This window comes from Callithrix jacchus, chromosome 3 (genome assembly GCF_049354715.1).
Source record: "Callithrix jacchus isolate 240 chromosome 3, calJac240_pri, whole genome shotgun sequence".
Lineage (NCBI taxonomy): Eukaryota > Metazoa > Chordata > Mammalia > Primates > Cebidae > Callithrix > Callithrix jacchus.
In genome coordinates, this window is record NC_133504.1 from 176,017,211 (window position 1) to 176,031,613 (window position 14,403).

The window sequence follows — 14,403 nt, forward strand, 5'->3', positions numbered from 1 at the left end:
TCAGAAAAGGGATATAAAAACTAGTCATTAGTTTTGATTATTTATACAGAATACCTGACTTTATTAACAGAAAAAAATCAGCATTTCAGGAAGAGTTATGAAAGGTTATTGATCTTTAACATACAGTATAGCATATATTTTTCCAAGAAACATGTAAATTCTCTCTTTATTAGGCCATAACATCACTGTAGAAACTACTGAAGTGCACCTCTCACAATAGTCTGGGTTTTCCTTTGCGTATGTGAAAATTAATCATTTTTAATTTGCTGGGAAATAATATAATTATGTCTTAATCTTTGTTAGTTATCATTTCTTCCTGCCCTTGCTCTCTACATATATTTTTTACAACTATCTAATTGAATCCTGGGAGTTAATTGTATCATTTATACTCCCAACCATGAACAACATTTATTTAAAAAATATTTTTGGAAAGGATACTGGGGTCATGTCCTATCTTCATATGTCTAGAGGCAGCAGTGGACTTTAAAAGTTTTATTGTGATTTCACATCTCTTCTGACTTTGATAGCTTCTTTATGTCAAATCACTAGTTTTCATAAAACATTGATTGAATCTAGTAAAGTCATCTTTTTTCTGGAAAATTTTGATCAGATATTTAAAATTTGCTTCATTTTTGCTACTTAAATAACATAATTTTATAAAATGTAAGTCAAATATTACACACTTATCTGTGAAACAGGCTCTACCAGTTTAGGCAGCAAAATAAAAATATTCCATTTCCTGTTTTAAAGTAAACCTGTTACAGTTTTTAACATAGATGAGCATAATAATTCTGTATTTAAAAATACATTGTTCAGTAGTAGTTCATAATCAGCATTATTCCAACCTTAAATAAAATTTCTAGAAATCAGAAATTAGTAACAACAACATACATTTGTTTATTACATTATAAACTGTAAATGAAAGGCAATTTTCATGTACAGAGTTTGGTGATATGTTTAATCAAAATAGATACTTTTCTGAAACAGAACTCTTTAAATATATTTTATTCTTCCTGCTGCTGGTATTGGAATTTTAAAAAATTTGTAGATTTCTGTATTGGTTGATAAGCAATCCCGGTTCTTACTTAAAGTTAGATGTATGTTAGTTTCTGCAGTAGGCCATTTTCCAGCATTTGAAACTTAATAATTAGGTAAGTAATGCCTTTAGTTTTTATGAAATTACTTCAGTATTTAACATCAATTAAAAATAGATTTCATTTTTAAATAGCTATCACCTGCAGCTTAATCTTAGGAAAGACATTCTGTTTACATGAAATCTAAATCCCTTAATTTTCTTGTGATTATGGAAAGCTCTCTTTCATTAATTATTTTCACTGTCTTGAAAAAAATATCTATTTTAAATAAAGATTGTACTCCTACATTTTATTTTCCTTATTTGCACTAATGTAGACTGATAATTATGTATCAGAATAACTTATAAAGTGACTACTTTATAAAAATTTTAACTCCTTCTGAAGCACTTTCCATTAAATATTCTTAATACATTCAAAACATGAGACATTATTAATATATAAATGTAATCATATGTATAATCATCAGCTGTTATATTGCAAAAATAGGGCTTTGCTTTAACTTATACTTTGTCATAGGAAATTATCATCAGTGCTTCATTATATACTTTGCTAAACAATAATCAAAATGCCATTATTGCAGCTTTCTAGGAGTCAGGAGTCCAGCAATACCAAAATATCTTCTTTCAAACTCTGTTAAGTTGTAACTCCTTAAAGTGGTATTTTTGCTGCAATTCATTTTTTGTTTGATTTTTATTTTTAGTTCAACTGTTGATGCAAAATCAGAGGAAGCTACTAAAATGGAAAACAGAAAATCAGCATTAAGCAAAGTTTTGGAATCTTTGTGCATACATCACCAGCAACAAGTTTTGGCTATGTTGAAATTTCTAGTCCAAGAGCAGAACGCTGCTTCTCTTTGCTGTTGTAATACATCATGTGTTGTGTCTTCAGAATCTCAAAAGCCCTTAATCGAAGATGATTTATATGGTCTATTCTGTAGTTGTGAATATAGGCTGGCAGAAAGAGGGTGTTTACAAAACGAAAAACAAAGCCCTGGTTTAGAGCCTCTGCCAGCCTGTATTAAAGATTTACATTGTTTATCTTGCCAAACTGTAACTGTTGAACACATTAAGACAGTAGTGAATAGAGGAATCGCAGACAGTTATAATTCTCCCAGGTGCTGTTCTGGACTGTTACCAAACAATCACTCTACAAAATCAGCTTTTCGTAGTCCTCTTTTGTCAAAGGAAGTATGCGATCTTTCAGTCACTCTTAAAGATGCCTGTAGATCTCGAAGTCCCTCACCGCCACCATTATCGCCTGTAGAAACTGAAGGATTTGAAAAATTGAAAGATGCCATCTCAGAGATTTCATCCTTAGAAAATAACAAACTCGAACCAAACGTTAACCAGCCTCCATCTCTCACACCAGCAGAAATAAGCAACGCTAAGAGTGATCATGAAGATAAAATACTTAAAACTAAAAAATCCAGTAACTCTTATTCTTTACTCTCAAATGACAGCAATAATGCTACTATAAATCATGAAAAAGGTGAAACTGCTGTAATTTTTCAAGATTTAATGGATCGCATTAATGAAAAACTAAAATCAATAGAAACCACGGATATGACAAGCCTTGTGAAATTATATAGCAGTGATTGTAACACATATAATGATTTAAAATTGGGAGATTTCATAACGTCTCTCTTGCATGATGCAAAAGCTAGTGATTACAGTTTTATGGAATTATTGAGTCAACATGATAAAAAGGTAGAAAATAAAATTATTCAGACAAGATTTCGAAAGCGTCAAGAAACTTTATTTGCAATGCACAACTCCTCTGATTCACCCATGTTTAGAAGGCAGTCTTTACAGATAAAAAGAGAACTTGCTAGTCTTGATGAAAATTTTACAAGAAGAAAATACACCGAAAAAAGTTCAAGGAAATTGATTCACAATGATGAGACGTCTGTATCAGACCAAGGGCCTTCTTTACAAAATTCTAAAAACCTTCAAGATAAAAATCATGCTGAAACATCATTTTCACCAAATTATGCATTACAGTCACTGCAACTACCTCTTCATAGTTTAGAAACTAACTTGTCTTTTAATGCATTTTCAGAAAGCTTTAAAACAACTTCCACTGAGAAAATGAGCATAAGAAAGCCACAGGAGAAATCTGCAGATGGAAGAATTTTTTTGCAAAACCATAGGCAAAATCCAAAATTAGGAAATACTCATGATCTTTTGAGAAATGATGTTTCTGGACTTTCAAGCAGAACTAAACGAAATATTGTGCCACCAGGGTGGTATTCTATCTATGTAACAAATAATTATGTTTTTAAAAAATCCCCTAAAGCCAAAAAAGTATCCAAATACACAACAAAAAAAGACCCAGTGAAAAATATTCACATTGAAAGCTCACACAATATAGACCTAAACAAAATTGCAATGAATTCTAATTTACAAGTTGTTGTGGAGCGTTTGGAAGATACAATAAACATAGCCCAAAAATCCTGGAATAATCAGCCATTATCAGAAGGATATAAAGCATCCAGGAAAATAATAGAAATTGATGGTAAAGACCAAAATGCTGACAGAAATATGACTCTTTCTCTGAATAGAGTGACATGCAAAGAACAGAGCTTATCAAAATCTGTGGTAGCATCCAGCAATATTATCAATAGTCACTGTATGCCTACAATGAATTTGAATAACAAAAGACTTGAAAATCTGAAAAAATCATCTGTTTTAGATGTGGGTAGCTTGATTTCCAGTGTTGAAAATGTACAAGCAAAATATGAAGGTGTTGAAAGTTCATCTTTTTCCAACTATTCTAGTCCTATCAAACTCATGTTTTTGTCTGAGGTTAAAAGTAGTGAAGGAGTCAAATATACTTTAACTTCAGTTGGTACTTCCCAATCAAATGCTCTTTTTCCTTCTGAAAAACATACAACCCATCATGTAACTGAAGGAAAAACAGAAACAAATGAGGCTATCTCAAATGCGAACTCTGAAAATTATCACTCTAATCATTATGATACTGATACTCTTCAAAGAGAACTAAACAAATTCAATCATGCAAAAGAAACCGTAGGATCCTCTACAATGTTTATAGGTGATATAAATAGTGATAAGCCACAAGAAGAACCGAAGGACAATTCGAGCAGTGCTGTTGATTCATCTTTTAAAAGAAAACCAGGTAGACCAAAAAAAATAGGACCCCAAGTTGTGAAACAGATTAAGCGACCTATTGGAAGACCACCAAAGCCTAAAATTGATCAAACAGACATTACTAGTTGCCAAAATGAGTCCGTTAGTGCTGGAAGGAAAAGCCCAGAATCTCTCATATCAGAAGTAAAAGAAGGTATTTATAAAAAGAGTATTACAGTAACTGTTATTTATGGAAGGTCAAGAAGAACTAAAAGGCATGTTTCTGAAGGAAGTGTAAACGTAAGCAGCATTATGTCTTTAAACAATAATGCTGGTGATTTTCCAACTGAACGTAATAGTCTCAGAAATATTAGTGAACGCAGAATTGACTTGGGTGAAAGAATAAGTGCTGTAGCAAGCTTGACTACTGAAAATGAGATCTTGGGGTCTGGCTTTGAATATGTGAGACCCATCAAGAACAAATCTGTGATACCTCAGCCTTCCAAGAACATTATTCGACCAAATCAGAAGCCTTTGGCAATAAGTAGGAAGCCTGGTAGACCACCAAAAGTGAAAATCTCTGGCATATCTGTGACCATTAGTAGAACTTCACCTCAGGAAAGAGAAGTAAGTATTAGCAGCTGCTTGCCTCCTTTGGAACAGGATAGTATGTTAGGAAAAAATCTGCCTGATGAAAAGTGTGACCAACAGTGCACTAAAATGGACCAAATAAGGCACACTGAAGCTGATATATTTAGGAATGGATCAAAAAGTATGATTGCTACTGTACCTTTGAGACATTCTATTAGAGATAGAAAACCATCTCTGCATTTCTTACATTCATTAGCATCTTCTAGCTCACTTATTTATAGAAGGGCTCTGCTCCATAAATCATATAAACTGCATTTGCAGAAAAATAAAATTCAGAAGGAAAAACATAGGCAATCAAGGATGAAAATAGCTTACAAAGATACCTCAAGAAACAGACATTCGAGGAATGCAAAAAAGTGTTTAGAAGATAACAAATTAGTGCCCATTTCTGAAGTATCCTTGGACCCTATAATTTCATCAAACCCTCTGCTCAGGTGGTGGGCTACTTCTGCTTCAAATGATTCCTTATTAGAGGAATTAAACAATAGATTTGAGCAAATAACAAATGCTTGGGTACAAGTGAGTGGAGATGAAGCTGAAAATTGTGTACATAAAAAAAGAGAACACATTGAAAATGATCATTTCAAAGTAGCAAGCTCTTTGGAAACTTGTCTTTTACAACTTGAAGTTTCACCTGTAAAAATGCTTTTTCAGAAAAAGTATGATTTGAATGAACTCTGTACTTGGTTTATGCAAACAACAGAAACACAGTCTCTTTCACTAGTTAGAAAAGCAAATGCCCGAAACCCTCTGGAAGTGATAAATACCAGGGGAATCAAATTAGGGACCAAATATTCTGACTTTAATGGCAGCCCCTTCAGAAAGCACTTTAAAAAATTTGCGCTCTCTTCTCCTTCAAAATCAGCAGAGAAGTTGCATATACTAAATAAAGTGGCTAACTCTCCACTCTTAAATGTGAAAAGTAATTTAGCAATAGCTAGATTAAAAAGGACTGAGTTTAAGAGGTTGCATCATGAAAGGTGGAAAAGAGAGGGAAAGCTGCACAACCATGGAACAGTTGACTGGAACTCTAAAAGGAGAAACTTAAGATTTTTCTGCCAGAACCAATTTTTAAATAAGTCTGAGGGAGAAACAAATGCTGCCATCCCACTCCAAGGAAAAAGCATAGTAGATAACCAGTGTGTGTTGCCACCTGAGATCCGGGGTGACTTGCAGCAAAGGGTGACAATGCCTCACTTCAAAATACATACTAATTTCGAGAATAAGTCAGAAGCAAAAGAGAATGGAACAGATTGCAGCCAAAAAGACTTTCAAAAGGGACCAAAACTAGAAAATGTATGTCCTAATAATTGGAGGTCCAAAACCTTAAAAGACTGTAGAATATTTTTGAGGAAGCTCAACTGTCTTGAACACAGAAATACTTTTAAGCTAAATACAATAATTTACTCTCCTGAATCTACTGACAATGGAAATAATCATCAGACTCATACGAAAGAATCAAAGCGCTTTACTTTAAGATCTCACTCTGCTAGGCAAAATTCTTTTAAAATGCAATCTAAAGAAATAGAAAATGCTAAAGCAAATAGTCCTTCAACCAATGAGTTTGTTGGTCATCTTGACAATAGTAAATTAAGCAAATGTGTTAACTTTGACAAGAGTCCTGATAGTTCTGAAGTTCTTAGCAATTTGAACAAAAGAAAAAGACCACCATGGAAGACCACAGAAATGTCAACAAAAAGACATAAACGACAGTCTTGCAACAATGGACAAATGGCAAACTATTTTTCAAAATCCCTAGGTAAGTTCTTCTCTACTTAATTTTAAAGTTTCATTGTAGGTGCCTTGAGTAAAGTATAACAGGTAGAAAAGGAACAGCTGATTCAGTTTTAATTTGTTTCCAAAATATTTGGACAACCTAATTTCTCGGCACCTAGTATGAAACTCATGAAATTAGGTGCTGCTAAATGTACCAGTGCGCTTCCTCACCTCTTAATATGTCCAAGATTACATACAAATAAAAATATATGTAGTAGAAACATAGAGACGATCTTTAAAATATTTTAATAATAGATGTTATCTTCTTTTGCATTTGCTCTAATAAAATCAGTAAGCAGTTTGACAGATAAATATAACCAAGTAACTAAAAATTAACTACTGCACTATAATGAATATTTACTCTCTTGAGAAATCAATAACAACTATGAGACCATGTTTTAAAAAAAGTAAAGACTATCTGTTAAATTCATAGACTGCAACATATTAGGATATGAATCTCATATCAACCATTAAGTTGTTATGTCATTTGGAACTCACTTTAAGATTGATTATTTGAAGCAACAGTGTTTTTTTAAATAAATCAGCAAACTTGTTGAATAGTGTTTTGATATTAGGCATTGAGCACTTTTCCACAGATATAAAGATGAGTATTCTTTTTCACAGGTAATCCATAACCTAGCAAGAGAGAAAGAACCATATACAAGTTACTGTTGAGGTAATGCCAAATTCAAAATACAAACCAGAATACCTTAGCAAATAATTACATCCTTTACTCGATTATACTGACCTGAGATTGGTGCCTCAGGGAGACTCAGGAACCCTACTAACTTGTCCAACCCACAGCCCGTGGGCCACATACAGCCCAAGACTGCCTTGAGTGCGGCCCAACACAAATTGGTAAACTTTCTTAAAACATTATGAGATTTGCTTGAATTTTTTTGTTGTTTTTGTTTTTGTCTTCTTAACTCATCAGCTATTGTTAGTGTTAGTGTATTTATGTGCAGCCCAAGACAGTTCTTCCAGTGCAGCCCAGGGAAGTCAAAAGATTGGACAGCCCTGCTAAAACCTAGTAAACAAGATAGGAACGCTGTAGTTGCCAATGTAGGCTTTTCCAACAGCGTAGGATATTTAGGAGTATGGAAGTACTTATTGATTACTTGCTTAACATAAGAGAAATTTTACATTTGGAAATTTAAAGATACATAGTTGCATCATTATATATTTTAGGGGGAGGTTGGGGAAGTATTGGTTTTATTTTTATTACTCGTTTTAAAACTTGTTTAAAAGCTAAAATAGGTAGCATCATGTCTTATATTAAAATAGTAAAAGCAGTTAATTCTATATTTTTAATAGGTTAATGATTTTTATGGCCCTCAAGATTTAGTTATTCAAGTATTTAACTTTAAAACCTATTTCAGAAAGTGGTGATTAAAATTTCAAGTATCTAACATGCAATGATTAAAATTTTAAAGATTGGCCAAAGTAGATTCTCCCACTATAAAAGATGAATCAAAACTGAAAAAAAATAACCTCTGTTTCTTGTTCTTGGGATAACTAAAAATATCAAATGCCATGTCAGGAAAAAGGTAAAAAACCTGTTAGTGTTTTGTTTTTTAATTATAATTCATCTGAAAATATACACACATATTTCCTAAAGACTGTCATGGATGGAGAATAAAATGTAAAGCTTCATTTTGAATTCTTTATATCATCCTCATTTCATGCTGTTACAGTTTGCCAGAAGTAAATGCATTAATTCATCTTACAACAGAACCGTATTTTGTCCTTTAAGCTTCTTAATCATCGTATCTTCCTAAGAAATAAATATCAAGCTTATTTTAATGTGATTATTCACCCCACTAAATATGAGATCATCCTAGAAAAATAAGATGGAAGATGCCTAATTACTACTTTTTCAAATTAATTTCAAAATCCTTTTGGGCAGTTTTTAAATTTTTAGTTTCATATGGGAGCCGTTTTTGATCTTTCTCATTTTTAAAATTACTAGTACTATTTCCTGTTCTGCTTACAGTTTTATTTATCTTTCACTGATAACTTTCCTTCTTTATTTTTTAACATTCTTTTTTTTTTTTAGTCAATCAACAAGGACATTATTTTTATAAAGTTGTATTTATAGAAATATTTGTTATATTTATCTGATTTTTAATGTTAAAGTATTTTTTTCTCATTATTCTTGATATTTCATACTTCTTTTTGCCTTTTTGGAAATGATGCTAAAACTCATTATTAGTTTTATATGTGTTTTTCCTCTTCATAGAATAAATTAGTGACTGGAGATTAAGAGACTTAACTGGACTTTTCTAGAAAAAATTCTAAGGCAATGTATATAATGAAATTTCTATTGATGAAAAGTTTTGCTTCTATCACCAATATCTTGTTTTTGTACATTTTGAGATGAACGGTCCAGATATAATTTATGAATTTTAAATTTATACTTCACCACATTTGTACTGCTGTATATATCAAGTGGACACATGGAAAGGAGGCAGTAAAATGCAATCCCGTTCTATTCTTAGTTCAACAAGTATTTAATGAATGCCTACAATATGCTCTTAGGCCTTGGGAAAGGTTCAAATAGTTCCCTTCCATCTAAGGGAGAAAACAAGACCTACATCATTTACTCAATAAATAGAATGTATTTCATTTTTTAAGTGGGATTTTTATCTTTAAGGGGATAGAATGGTTAAAGTCATGGTTGTTGCTCTTATGGAAATTTCCATGTCATGAAGATTAGAAAAATGGATAGGCAGTTTCAGTAGAAGGATGATAACTACTGTGATCAGAGAGAGGGCGATGAATTGTAAGAGCGCATTAAAGGAACTTGAACTCAGATTTAGGGAATTAGGCAAAGTTTCCTAGATTTTTGCATCTAAGTTGAGGCTTGAAGGATGCGGGCAATGCAAACAACATGGAAGATTTGGATGACAAAAGAGAGCAAGCAGCCTGGGCAACATAGTGGGACCCCATCCCTGCAAAACAAACAAACAAAATTAGCCAGTGTGGTGGCCCACACCTTGTTTGAACCTGGGAGGTCAAGGCTTCAGTGAGCCACGATTGCACCACTGTGCTCCTAACTAGGTTGTCTCGAAAAATTTTTTAAAAGAGCAAGTGTATTTGGAATATTGAGTAATTTTTCATAGCTGAGGCATAAAATAGGAATCATGGATCAGAAGGAGTGGGAAGAATGGTAAACCATGAAGCTGCTGAGGGAAGCATAGCCAATATTGTAAGGTCAGTATCAGATAATGAAACAAAAAATGTTTTAAGCCCTAATAATGGCAGTAATTGAAAAGAATAGATTTTAAATCTATAAAGTAAAATCAATGTCTTAAAGATGAGAAGAATAAAGGGAGAACATCAGGTTTTCCCTTGAACATCTGGGTAGATGATAGTAAGATCTACTGAGATAGAATGCCCTTAGGGAGTTCAGTTTCAGATAAGAGAAATCTGAGGTGTTTAGTGGGATATCCAAGAAAGGATGTTTAAGAAGCAGTTATTGATATGCTTCCTAAACACAGGGATCTGTTTCCCAAGAAAAAGGCCCGAGCTAAGGATTTGTGAATCAACAAATAACTGAAATCATGAGAGTGGAAGAGGTTACTCATTGTAAGATTTAAAGAGCCTAGGAAGTCAGAGCCAGCCCCAAAGATTTAGGGAAAAGTAAAGATATGTGCAAAAGGAAACTAATGAGAGTAGTTGTGAAGTAAGAGGAAAGCCTGGAAAGGGTGGGGAATGGAAATGTGTTTTAAGAAGGGAGAAGGCAATGTAAATTGTCTGTGAGAAGTCAACTAAGACAAGCCTGAAACCGTTGCATTGAATGTAGCAACGAGAGTTTATCTTAGTGGTTGGGAAAGAGTAGCTTTGGTGGACTAATAGAGCCACAAGTCATATTCAAGGCTAGATGAATTAAATGCAGGAAGAGAAAGAAAATTAACACAGAAAACTATAGTTGGCTATGAATGGAGAGAATATAAAAAGATTAGCTAGATTAAGCTGGGGTTGAAGATAGGTTTAAAAGAGATATTTATATGCTAATGGGAAAAAGCTAATAGTGAATAAAAGATTGAAGATACAGAAATGAGATGGCAACCAATGGAAATAGAGTGAAGCTCCTGTGTAGATTATTGAGTATAGTATCTAGGACATGGCTAGAGAAATTGGTCTTAGCTAAAGGGTCACTTTTCTCTTAAAAAAAAAAAAAAAAAATTTAAAAAAAGAGGTAGTGGGAACAGTATGTGGGAAGGCAAATCGATAATTTGTGGGCAGAATGCTGAGATATTAGAGTCCATTTTCTATGAATCAAGAGGTAATTAAGAGTAGTATGTAGGTTTGGGTAACTGGGGAGTATGGACAGGTTTGAGATCGCTATCTCAAAAAATATTGAACAACTGGTTTTATCTCAGCTGCTAGAATGGAAGCCTGAAGAAAGGTGAGCCCTTAGATTTAATAATAGTCAGTTTCACCAATTTGAGATAAGAGGACAAAGAGATCCAGCCAAGAATGTATCTCTTCTGTGGATAATGAGAAGCTATATGATCAAAGTAGAGTTCTGGAGAATCTTTTCTAATAATAGGACACAATATAGATTCGGGGGGTGCAGGGCAGGAAATGTGATGTGTGAAGAAGAGTAAGTTGCAGGAGATGATTTTTGAGATGATAATGGCCCAAAATGGAGTGTGATTGTTGAAAATAATATAGACCTTTTTAATATCAGTATCTTTTGAGTTCCCAAAACAAGTGTATGCCTTTTCCTAATTGATAAACATCTCAATATAAATAAGCTGACTCTGGACAACTCTGAGTAAACTTTTAAGACTAAAATAACCTAAAATAGACTTGAAGCTACCATAATAATAGTACTCATCCTAAAACATTCAATTTTCCCATAAGAATTTGGAATTCAGTTGACACTTTGAATCAAATTCTGAAAAGACTGAAAAAAAAAGTTTGTCACCTTCTTCTATTTTGCCTTCTGTCCTCGAAAATAACTGAATTTATATTTTTCCCATTCAGAATTCTGGTTTTACTTAGTTAAAAATCGGCCATCGGTTATAAACCTGTGTGAAAGTTCAACTACTGGAAACCAAGACTAACCATACACACTCCTCTGATCTTGCTTATGAGCATTTTAACACATATGTTGAACACTGAACACAAGATAAAAGTAACTCTATTACTTTAAGTAAAACGATTAAGACTTGACTCCGTTAAAGTAGTCTAATGAAATAAGATTTTTTTTTTACACCCAACCCTCTGAGGAATTTTTTTTTTTTGAGACGGAGTTTCGCTCTTGTTACCCAGGCTGGAGTGTAATGGCGCAATCTCGGCTCACCGCAACCTCCGCCTCCTGGGTTCAGGCAATTCTCCTCCCTCAGCCTCCTGAGTAGCTGAGATTACAGGCACACGCCACCGTGCCCAGCTAATTTTTTGTATTTTTAGTAGAGACAGGGTTTCACCATGTTGACCAGAATGGTCTCGATCTCTTGACCTCGTGATCTACCCTCCTCGGCCTTCCAAAGTGCTGGGATTACAGGCGTGAGCCACTGCGCCCAGCCCCCCCGCCGAGGAATTTTTAATAAAGATACAATCTATTTACATTTGAATTTTTCCCCTGTAGTTTTCTTAGGAATTGAGTAAGAGAAGAGTTTAGGTTTTAAAGAGTCTAACTTTGCCATAATACTTTGTTAAAATGTAAAACAGCTAAACAATCTTTGTCTTGATGTTTTTTCATAGAATTTTCCTTGAATATTTTACATTCCATTGCTTTCTCAACTATTACTGAATTTTCAGGAAATTCTTTTTACTAATTGCCCCATATCTTTCACAGAACACGATTGTTTATTTAACAAACATTGGATACTTTTTATTTACCAGGCATTGTGTTAGATGTTTAAGTCACAAAGGAACTCAAGGAATTTATCTAGAAGATATTTCAGGTTTTTACTTTGGCAGCATAATTAGTAAGAAACATAATTTGGCAGATTCAACATACTAGTGGTTGTAGAGAACAGAACTATTTTCAGACATAGATTTAGTTCTCTAAATTGGGAAGTCTGGCCTATGGCCTGTTTTGTAAATAAAGTTTTATTGGAACACTGCCATGGTCATTCACTCATGTATTGCCTGTTGCTGTTTTCGTGCTGCAGAGGCCGAACTGAGTAGTTGCAACAGACACCATAAAGCCTACAAAGTCTAAAATATTTACTACCTGGCCCTTTGCAGAAAATGTTTGCTGACCCTGTTGATATCGTTACAATTTTGATGTGGTGTGACTTGGAAAAAAAAAGTAATAATAAGTTGTTGGCTTTTAAAAAATATATTAAAGTCATTCTACCTCATTCATCCCCAACACCCCATCCACTTCTTCCCCTTTGTCCACTCCCTCCCTCAACACAATGCAGTGTATTTGACATGTTAGCCGTTTTGTTTTGTTTGATCTTTATGGGTCAATATCTGTCTTTATCCAGCAGAGTGGTGCTGGGGGAGCCATGAGCACCAGTTGTATTCTGTTTTGTAAATCTTTATTCTCTCCCTGCAGCCTCCAGACCTGCTTTCTCTATCTGAGGTAAGTTCAAGGGTCACCCTTTTCTTCTTTAACCAGCTGCTGCCACCTGCTAGAGATTGGTTTTAGTGCTTCACACCATAATAAATTCCTGCCTCAAGGTCTAAATGTTCTCTTTCTCCTTTTTCCTTCCTCCTCTATTTCTTAAGAATTCAAAATTCTTAGTTCAGCTTTCTTGACTACCATTTTTTCTTCTCATTTTCTCTGGGCAGTAACAGTTTTCTTGTCACAGAGCTGAGCATTCTGTGATTACCATAACGTTAAGCCTAGTGAATTCACCTATGGTTTAATTACAAACAAAAAGGCAAGGATAGGTGTCTGAATGATTTTGTCTTGCTTCCTTTTTTTTTCTTGGTTGTGTTTGTTTTATTTAAACTGGACCTTGTCTTCTTTTTCCTTCTCCTAGTTCCAGGCAACCTGGAAAATGAATTTATTTCCTATTTTGTTTCTGTCTTATGCAGACATAGAAAGCTAGATTGTAAAAGCCTCTTCCTATACATTCTTTTTTATTTATTCAAAAGTGTTTCTGCACGCTAGGAGTATGCTAGACACATGCAAAATAGTGGGGGCAAAACCAGATTATGGTTCCTACCCTCATGGTTCAAGTTTATTTGGAAAGGCAGACATTGAGTAAATACACAAATCTGCTACATTCTCAGTATGTGGTGCTATGGGAATTTATTTTGGGGAGATTTTATCAAGTGAAGGAAGAGATCAAAGAGCCATTAAGCTAAGCTGTGAAGGGTGAGTAGGAATTAACTAGGCCAAGTGGTAGAGAGCCAGTGGGGTAGGAAGAAGGATTTGGATGTGAAAAAAAATGCTGAGGTATGTGATTCTTGGCAGGTTAGAGGTGTAAGTTACGGCCAGTGTGTCTAGTCAAGAGAGAAAGAAAGAGATGATGTCAGATGTGGGGAGGATTGGGAAGGAAGTAAAGGAACAGACTGTACAAGTTCTGAGCCGTGCCAAGAAGTTTGTTTGCTTTCAGTGGCTCCCCACTGTACTTAGAGCAGAGATTTAAATTGGAAGTGGATGGGGAAGATATGATATAATCATATTTTCCTTTCTAGAAGATTTCCCTAGTTGCATTGAGAAGAAAGGTGTAGAGCAAGACACCTAATCACACTTAGACCATTGTGGTTCACAAACTTTAGTGTGCATCAGAGTCCTCAGCAAGGCTTGTTAAAATGATTGGATCCACCCACAGAGTTTGATGGAGTAGATATGAGGTGGGGCCCGTGATACTTATGCT

The 14,403-nt window shown here is 34.3% G+C and overlaps 1 protein-coding gene across 25 annotated transcripts in view; it reads left to right on the forward strand.

Annotated features, from left to right (window-relative positions):
• The window catches only part of LCORL (ligand dependent nuclear receptor corepressor like), a 198,332-nt gene that overhangs the window by 160,913 nt on the left and 23,016 nt on the right, over positions 1-14,403 (forward strand). For 14 of the 25 annotated variants that reach the window (XM_035293973.3, XM_035293977.3, XM_078367440.1 and 11 more), the window contains one exon: positions 1,795-6,593. The exons of 7 other annotated variants lie outside the window; for them this stretch is intronic. In XM_035293973.3, the coding sequence (XP_035149864.1) occupies positions 1,795-6,593 (4,799 nt within the window). Of the gene's footprint in view, positions 1-1,794; positions 6,594-7,234; positions 7,287-13,130; positions 13,158-14,403 lie in introns of all 25 variants that reach the window. 4 more of the 25 variants (XR_013533172.1, XR_013533176.1, XM_017970651.5 and 1 more) reach the window with 2 other exon arrangements.